Source organism: Asparagus officinalis, chromosome 7, assembly GCF_001876935.1.
Source record: "Asparagus officinalis chromosome 7, Aspof.V1, whole genome shotgun sequence".
In the NCBI taxonomy this organism is placed as follows: domain Eukaryota; kingdom Viridiplantae; phylum Streptophyta; class Magnoliopsida; order Asparagales; family Asparagaceae; genus Asparagus; species Asparagus officinalis.
Genome location: NC_033800.1, coordinates 118,605,210 through 118,614,652, shown reverse-complemented (window position 1 = coordinate 118,614,652; position 9,443 = coordinate 118,605,210). Strand labels below are relative to the sequence as shown.

The window sequence follows — 9,443 nt, the reverse complement described above, 5'->3', positions numbered from 1 at the left end:
ATGGAAGACATAAGAAAAATTAGTAAGTATTCATAAATTCCATACTGTGTTCTTCAAATTAAATATTAATATTATAATCTAAGAGAAATTGGTAATGAATAATGCAGGTATTTAGTTTAGATCTTTATGGAAAATGACAGGGATAGAGCAAAGGTAATATTATTGAAATAACAGAAATTCTTATTGGATGCACATCAGAAGAATTCATTTTAGAGGAAAATAAAGAGATAGCTTCTAATTTATTTAAGTAATAAATTAGGAACACAAAGAATTTTATATATATGAAATTAATATTTATTCTCATTGAAATAGAAAAAAATCAAAGTCTATATTTTGAGCAGTTTGTGTTGAACATCATAAGTACATTTGACTTCTTTGTAAAGTTAAATGAGATGATAAAAAATTAACGAGCCCATGAAAGATAATAGCATAAAAAATACAAAATTAGCCTGATGTCACAATTGATGTAGATGATGAAGACAATACTCTAGAATTGTCCGAGAAATAATAAATGATAAACCTGAAGAAGGATTGATCTTAACCCAATAAAAAATAAAATAGAAGAAATAAAAACAATATTTTATGAATATTTTATAGAATAATTTAATTATTTTGAGTGAAATTAGGAATCTTTAGAAGGGAGTTTCATGAATTTTTTTCAGTACTTTTATATTCTTATGTGGATGTTTTTATCATATAAAAGTATACTAGAGTTAGTATTAATCTTTAATTTATTTTTTTTATGAAGTCTATCAATGATTAGGAATAAACTTCATATTCTCTTTTGCATCGTTTTAACATACTTTAAATCAATAATTTTCCCATATTGGTTTTAAATATTCACCTTCCTTGTATAATACTATTTTAATATTTTTCACTTTGCAATGTTATACTTTCTCAAATAAAGCTTAGTTTCATATCGGTCAAAAATAATATAAAAATTCAAATTATTTTTAAATTATATTTGTTTTTTGTCAATTCAAATATCAACATGAAAATTTAAATTAGGTGTATCCCATTTAAACAAACATAAAAAAATAATCGGGATGTAAGAGTTTAAAGAAAAAATGAGCACAAACTGCCAAAAATACTCATGGTATTAAATCACGTGCATTGCACGTGTGTAAAAACTAGTATATATATATATAGGAGTGATAAATTGTATTCGTATGTGAAGAAATATTCGTAATCGTATCCGTTAGTATACGAATATGGTTACTCAAATATATAACCAATAAGATATGGTTATGAATATGGTTCTGTAGTGAAATCTCGGGATCTGTATCCGAAATATCCGAATATATATCAATCATACTGTTGCACTAGTTTTATTCTATAGATTATAGATTTAAGATTAATGTTGATTATCAATATGTGTAATCTTAGCTTTTCAAATATAACAAACATATTAAATAACACTTTTGTCCACATAGAATATATTTTTTCAATATTATCTAATTTTCTCACATCCTTTTTTTCGCATGCAAATCCGCTTATATATGTGCATTTATATCCGCAGTTGTATCCCTATGGATATAAATTTTTCTTACCGAGGTATATCTGTAATTATATTCATATCTATGATGTGTAAGGAGATATGAATGTGGCAAGTATCATATCTAAGCCACATCCGAGCAGAATGCACCCCTACTTGTATGTCTTAAAGTTTTTAATACTTGCATGTATGTACACTCAAGTTTACATGACTAAAGGTATTTAAGTGCAAATTTATATAGCTTTAGGATATTTAAGTGTAAGTTTTAAAAATTTTGGGTATATGAATGTTGCCAAAGAAAGTGAAAAAAATATAGGTGCAAAATTTAAAAACTTTAGGATATATAAATATTATAAAAAACAAGTGACGGCATATAAGTGCAAACTAGAGGAAACTACATGGTATTTAAGTGCAATTAAGCCTTTACATTTGGGTTTTTCTGATATTGATATTTTAAAGTAGTCCCCCGAAACCTTTGGAATTGCTATTTTGTTCCACAACTGCTAGTTAATCATTCCAAATTAGTCCCTTTAGCTTAGTTGCCGTTGAATTTCGTGGGATTTTTTTAATTAAGGTAATTTTTTGTCCTGGGTTTTCAATTATACCCCTCTTCTTAAGTTATTCTAAATAATTTAGCTATAAAAAAATTACTCTAAATATATACTTGTTAGTTTAACTTGTTTAAACTCTAGACCTGAGTTCTTATACACTTCTCTCTCTCTCTAAAAGTTGCTCTAAATATGTACTTGTTAGTTTAACTTGTTTAAACTCTAGACCTGAGTTCTTATACACGTCTCTCTCTCTCTCTCTCTTAAAGGAATCATTCTTATTATACTCGTGTAAACACTTTCTTTAAGGGGATGTTTGTTTCTACACATTTGGTGGTTTTTGCATTGAAAAATGAAAGTCACAAGTTTAAAATCCTAGATTTTCATTAGATAAGCTATTTATTTGGTATCTTTCATGTACGTGGAATAGATGCATCAAATGTAATCTCTTAAAATCATGATGATTTTAGGCGAGCCTATTATTTTAATCACATACCCGCAATAAAAATCATGTCCAACCAAATAAATTTTGGTTTGCATTTTTTATACCCCATGTAAATCATCTTCAATATTCATTGCAATCATTGCAAAAATAACATGCATCAAGATGCAATCCATAAACAAAACAACCCCTAAAAGTTTCTAGAATTCTACGAGAGGAATAACCATTTGATGGTAGAAATATAATTCACCATGTGTAATTGGCAACTCACCCAACCTAAATTACTAATCTAGATGAAGGAACTAATGAAGAGACTAATTTGAAATGACTAATAAGATTTGAGGGAATAGATAACAATTTTAGTGGTTTGAAGGACTAATTTAAAAATTTTAAAGATTTAAATGAGTGATGTAGGAAAAACTCAAGAATTACATTACTTTTTTATCTAACAGGAAAAAGGGTTAATTTTAAAAAACTAGGGATTTGCGTATAACCCCCTGCATTTTTATCTCACAAAACACCCCAAATTTTAGGGTGCCTGACAAACCACGCTAAAGCATTTACCTTTTCTCACCAGACCGGCTGATCCCTTACATATTATTAATAAAAAACTAAAATACTTCTGAGAGAAAAAGCCTCTAAATTTAAGTCTTTGACATTTTCATGTGACATAACCCCCCCCCTCCCCCCCCCAAAAAAAAAAAAAATACATAGGAATGAGTCCGCAAAGAAAAGTTTAAAAGTCACAGTTACATTACCCCATAGTTCAAACAGAATCCCGGTGAGATTAAAAAAATAACAGTTCGAGAGTTTATGTGCAAATCCTCCAAAGTTGAGGGTTTTGTGGTGAATTTAACACCATTTTGTGAAAATAGATCGTAATAAACAACAAACGCTGTAGATTATTAAATGCATGAGTGCTACTACAGGGACCAAAAAATAGAGAACCCTGAGTGGGACAGGTGAGGTATCACCTCCCTGTCCCGTGCAATGTTCATGAACAGTGCATCACGGGACAGAGAGGCGAACAGTGCATCACGGGATAGGGAGGCGACACCTCACCTCTTCCACTCAGGGTCCCCTATTTTTGGGTCCCCGAGGCATTTTTATAAATGCATTACATCCAAAACTTAAATTTTCTAATTACCCTATATTTTTTACACAATGCTGAATCGGGATCGGGTCGCCCACGATTAAAAGGTATTTCAACCTTGTATTTAGATTTTAGGGTTGTTTGTTTGCCTAAAAAAAGAGGGAAATCAAAGAATAGGAAACATATTTCTAAAAAAATTATTTTGAAATTGTTTTGTTGTCTAAAAAAGAAGGAAATCAAAGAATGGAAGATGTGTTGTCACATTATTGTTGGATGATATGAGTGATTTTTTAAAAAAATTTGTTTTAAGATTGTTTGGTCGGCTAAAAAAAGAAATAAATTATAAGAAACATATTTCCTGTAATAGGTTCTTTTCTTGTGTTTGGTTCATTCATAAAAATAAGAAAATAGATGAGATGAGATGAGTTGTCATTATATTATTGGATGATGTGACTCACACTTAAGGAAATCGATTTCCTAGTTTTTTAGGGCCTGTTCGTTTGTTTTCAGAAAAGCAAGAAATGGAAATGGAAATGGTGGAAATCTCAAAATAATCAATTTCTTCCATTCCCATCCCTAAAACTCACCCACAACATCCAATAAAATATTATTTTCATCCAACAACTCATCCACATCATCTAATAAAATATTATTTTTATCTAACCACTCATCCACCATATCTAATAAAATATTATTTTTATCTAACAACTCATCCATCACATCTAATAAAATATTATTTTCATCCAAACATCACTCAACTCATCTCTTTTTATTATTTCAAATCACTCACATCATCGAATAAAATATTATAACAATTCACCTCATCTCATTAACATTTCATTTCTTCCATTTCATCCCAAAAAGTTATGAAAACACATTTCTTAATCTTTCTTCACATCAACCAATAATACAATGACAACTCATCTCATCTCATTTCATTTCTTATTTTTAAGAATGAACCGAACAAAAGAAAACAAGAAAACTACAGGAAATAGGTTTCTTATAATTCATTTCCTTATTTTTTTTCGCCAACCGAACAACATCAAAACTAGTTTTCTTAAAAAATCACTCACATCATCCAATAATAATGTGACAACTCATCTCATCTCATCTCCATTTCTTTGATTTCCTTTTTTTTTAGCCAACCGAACACTCCAAAACAATTCTTCATTTTCCATTTCTTTGATTTCCCATTTTTTTTAAGGCAAACGAACAGGCCCTTAGAGGAAATGTGTGGAAATAAAATGTTAATGAGATGAGATGAGTTGAGTTGCCACCATATTATTGGATAATGTGAGTGATTTTTAAAGATGAGATGTGATGGAGATGAGATGAGTTGGATGATGTGACCTATTTCTTATGGTTGGTTTGTTTTTAAGAGAGATGAGATGAGTTGTGGGATGAAAATAATATTTTATTAGATGTTATGATGAGTTTTAAGGATAAAAATGAATAAAAATAATATTTTATTAATTTTCATGTGCCTTTTTCCTTTTCTTGATTTTTAGGGAACCAACCAAACGACCCCATGATGTGGGCAATAAAAGATAGGCCTAAACCAAGTTAGCCCAGCCCAAAACTCCCAAATCTACAACGTCCGTTATCCCTCCGTTAGAAACAACCCATCAACGATCCCAAACAACTCTCCCAAAATAATCACCCAACCAACGGCTGCGATCTCCCCTCTTTAACGCGAAACATCCACGCACCTAACAAGTAGAAAACGAACGGTTCAGATCTCTCCTAGCTTTCCGCCGCGTTAATAAATAAAACTTAATTTTAATTAATTGATCCGAACCTCCCAGCTTCGGGTGTCGGATCTCAGGCTCGGACCCGAACCGAGTTACCTCTTCTCTCTCTCCTCTCTGTTCGTTGAAATTTTCGCACTGTTTCGATCACTTTATCTTTGCAGCGAAAACTCCCAAAAAAATTTCTCTCTTTCTCTCTCTTTTCGCATCTCGTCGAAACCCTAACCCTAATTTTAGAAGTGGAGCGCTGAAGGAGGAGTCGAACGTAGTTGTTGATCTGGGGATCGATTTTGGTCGCCATTTGAGGAAATCTGAGGGAATCCGAGTAAGTTAGCTCGAACTCTGCAATCCATTTCAGTGGATCGATGGTCTCCTGTTCTGTTGGTGGGTTTTTCTAGGGTTTTTCTCGTGTTCGGTTTTCAGTCTGATTTTGTCCGATTTGGGGGTTAATTGAGTTTGGGAATTGGGAGTTTGCTTGCATTTGATGCTTTTTTTGGGTAATTTTTGTGTGGGGAACTCGAAGAGTTGGTTGGTTTGATGGTTTGTTAGCTGGATTAGTGGGGAAATGGGATATTTGATTCTAGGGTTTGAAAAGTTTTGCTTGTTGGTTGTACTGTAGATTTATTTTAAGGTTAAGAGGTAAAATGCAAGTTTTTCTGTGATTCTTGTTCTTAAGTAGTATCTGAGTTCTGTAGTGAGTGCATGAGATTTTTATGTTGGTGTGTGTTGTGACTTTGTTGGAATTAATGGGCTCGTAGATTTAGGCGGCATGAGTTAGTACTTTGCAACTTAGGAAAGGTTACCTGTCTTAAGATTTTGCAGATTTTGCATTTTGTAGTTTGGTTCCTGAATGGGTGCATGAATTTTGTTTAGAGTTGGAGCTTTACTGAAAAAGTTTATCCTCTATTATTGAAGACCATATATATTATCGTTTACAATTAATGATGTGTTTCTGTTTTAAGTTTTAAGAAACTTTTTCAATTTTTTTATTTGACTGTCATCTTTCAGAACTTCTAATTTTTTTCTTCTTGCATTTCCCAGGCTGTCAAAATTTCATGATCTTCAGTGATCGTTTGGCATCTGAGCTCAGTTTTAGGCAGCCTAGAAATTTTTGATGTCTATTAACGAATGAGGATGATTTGAAATCATTAAATTATCAACTTGCTTTACAGTGAAGCTGTTCTGTTGATAATGCGGGATAACAACAAGAAAGGTTTATTGCTTCAGACCCAGTAGACACGATGACATGATTTTTCAGGTTTTTTTAATTAATTTTTCATGTTAAGGTCAGTCGAAAATAGATTCGGGGTAAAGTTATGACCCTCCTTTTTCTTTCTTTGTGTGTGTTCGAGGGTTGGGGGTGAGGATGCCTTCGATGATAACATTTATTTATTTATGCTACATTTCTTTGAAGCTTGATGTTTTTAAAAGAACTATTCCTTTGTACCCACCAACTTGGGTTTTGGGCAATAATGTTTGCTTCCCATATGAAAGTCGGTCACATATATGGAAGAACTTAGGCTCAAAACAAGGCCAGTTGAGTAGTAGCCCGATGTCCCATCAATCAACAGAAAGAAGTAATTTTTCGACTCCTAGGGATTAAAGTGTTGGAGCTGGTACTTTCTCTCATAGATTTGTATCTATCTGGTGTCAAGTGTCAACAGTCAATTGCTGTTTATTCTATCTCCATTTCTCGTAGTTGTATCATTTAGCGATATAGAAATATGAAATTTTCTTGTCATACATCAAAGCTACACCTCTGTTTCAATTCTGTTAAGTAGCGCATGCTGCATTGGGTAACAGTAGGTCAGTCTGCTATTTCATTTGGTTGCATTATGCAAAAAGACCTTACAAAACTTTCTATGATTATTTTTATCAATTTACTTCACATGGTTCTTAAAGGAAAAACAGGGTCAATCAAATTTTATCGTTAGTGTAGAACATCCATGAGCTACAAGCTATTACAGTTGTATGGATTTTTGGCTGAAGGTTAGCTGCAGATGCTTTTGCATTCAAGTTTAGTACTCTGGACTTTACGTCCTTGATGATAGAACTGGTGTCACGTTTAAAAAGCTTATGTTTTCTCCTCTCAGAACTGATTTAGTCCTCTCTTTCCTTTCCTTTCCTTTATTTTAAATAAGAAATATCAATCTTTTGTGGTTCCTGTTAACTTCATAATTGAAGACATTCCTATTTTTGATTTCTTCTACCTCAGACACATGATTCTTATCTTCTATGCTGTTTTGTCTAATGTTTGTCAATCTACTCAGTCCATTACAGGATGGAAAGTTTTAAGGGAGTAAACCAGCTTGCAGAAAGCAAGACAATAAAATTTTTGACGTCTATCTAACAGACATAAGAATGGATTTAGTTACTATTAGTGTTAAAACTTTTGATTATGTAGGTGAGATTTGTAATGATTTACTATCAAGATTGTACTGGTACTTAATGCAACTGCCTCCTTTATATGTTTCAGTGAATTGAGAAAATTTTATGTTCGCTCTTGGTTTTGTAACTGGCCATTATTTTTACTTTTTTCAGGACGTAGGGGCTCCTGAAGTTTGTATATACTTTTTTGTTGTTAGCCTTCATTCTAGTATCAAAGCCTTTTTCATTGTGGCTAGAGTTTCCTATCTATGCCTGAGAATGAGATTCCTGAAAATATCCATAACTTCTTTGATCAAGACACCTCCTCCCAGGGCCATCAATCTGAAGTAGGAAATGGTTCTTGGCCAATTTTGAACAACAATCCATGGGTCAGTATCCACAGGCAGAACGGAACGGCGCTTGCTTTTAATTCGAAGAACTATGCACCCCAGTTTTCAGGTACATATTTCCCCCCCTACAATTATTATGTAATACATGTGATAGGTCAGCTTGTCAGATTGAAGATTAAATGGTCACATTCATTTGTGTCCATAATCAGCCAACATTAACTGAAGAGGTGGCAGAATAAGATAATCTATCTTTAACATGTAACCTAATTAATTGGTCTGGTAGCTAAAATTGAGCAAGTAAACTTATGCAGCTATGCTTTGATTTGGTTGTAACAGGTTCTGAGCAAGGAATTGGCTTGCAGTCTGTACAAACACCTTTGGGCCCAAATTCACTGCAGAAGGCAGACCTTAACAGAAGCCTGTTAAGGAACCAACAGTTGAATCTGAATGGCTTTATGCATGGTTCTCAAGGTCTTCAGACAGGGTCTGCTCAGGCAGATTTTCAGGGAGATGCTATGGTCTCTGATAGTAATAACTTAACGCAGAGAAGCTCCTCTTCCTTTGGATCACAAAAGAGTAATGTTCCTCGGTGTAGTTCTGCACTGACAAAAAGTTCTGATAGACCCGAGGCAACCGAAGCTAATGTTAACTTTGATTTCCTTGGTGGTCATCAGATGATGAGAAACCAAAACACGGGAATTACACAGGCATCCACGATCCAGCCTCAAAAGGTTAATGACATGCAATTATGGCAACAACACTTGTTGTATAAACAGTTAAAAGAGATGCAACAGCAGCAGCATTTAATGCAGCTGCAACAAGGAGTAAGCCAGCAGAATTCACTTAGCCAACTGTCTGATGTTAGAAGACAGGCAAGCAGCAATCAGAGTCCGGCTATTCTTTGTGGCATGCCTATTAACCATCCATCTAATAACATGTGGTCGAATGAGCTTGTTGGACGTGACTCAAGGTTGCCTAGTAGCTCTCCTATGTTTCTTTCTGGGAATACTAATTGGGCGCAAAGAACATCCATGCAAGGAATTCATAATGGGCTTATGTTTCCACGTGATCAAGGTCAAGCAGTACGAGATGTTGGTTTCCCCCCACAGCAGTCTGATCAGTCTTTCTTTGGTACTCCTGTTGCTAGCACAAAGGGCTTGCTGAACCATCAATCACAGTTCCAAGGAACACAGGGAACTCCGCAGGATTTCTCGCCAGTAGTAAACCAGGTGGAAGACCCATCAACTAACTTATCTGCATTTAATTGCTTCCAGAGTGACCAATCTGCAGTTCCTGATCAAGGCAACTTACAGGATGGTGTTTCACTTTCTGAGCAAAGGTTTCAGGGGAAAAGCCTGCTTCAGAATGCTATTGCTACATCAGGAAATTTTCAGCAAGCA

At 33.8% G+C, this 9,443-nt stretch overlaps 1 protein-coding gene across 1 annotated transcript in view; it reads left to right on the top strand.

Annotated features, from left to right (window-relative positions):
• LOC109849076 overlaps positions 5,464-9,443 on the top strand; it is a 14,210-nt gene continuing 10,230 nt past the window's right edge. Inside the window, 4 exon segments of the mRNA XM_020418863.1 lie at positions 5,464-5,651; positions 6,368-6,539; positions 7,868-8,152; positions 8,380-9,443. The exon segment at positions 8,380-9,443 is cut by the window's right edge and continues 4 nt beyond it. Of these exon segments, the coding sequence (XP_020274452.1) occupies positions 7,963-8,152; positions 8,380-9,443 (1,254 nt within the window). The 5' untranslated portion in view covers positions 5,464-5,651; positions 6,368-6,539; positions 7,868-7,962.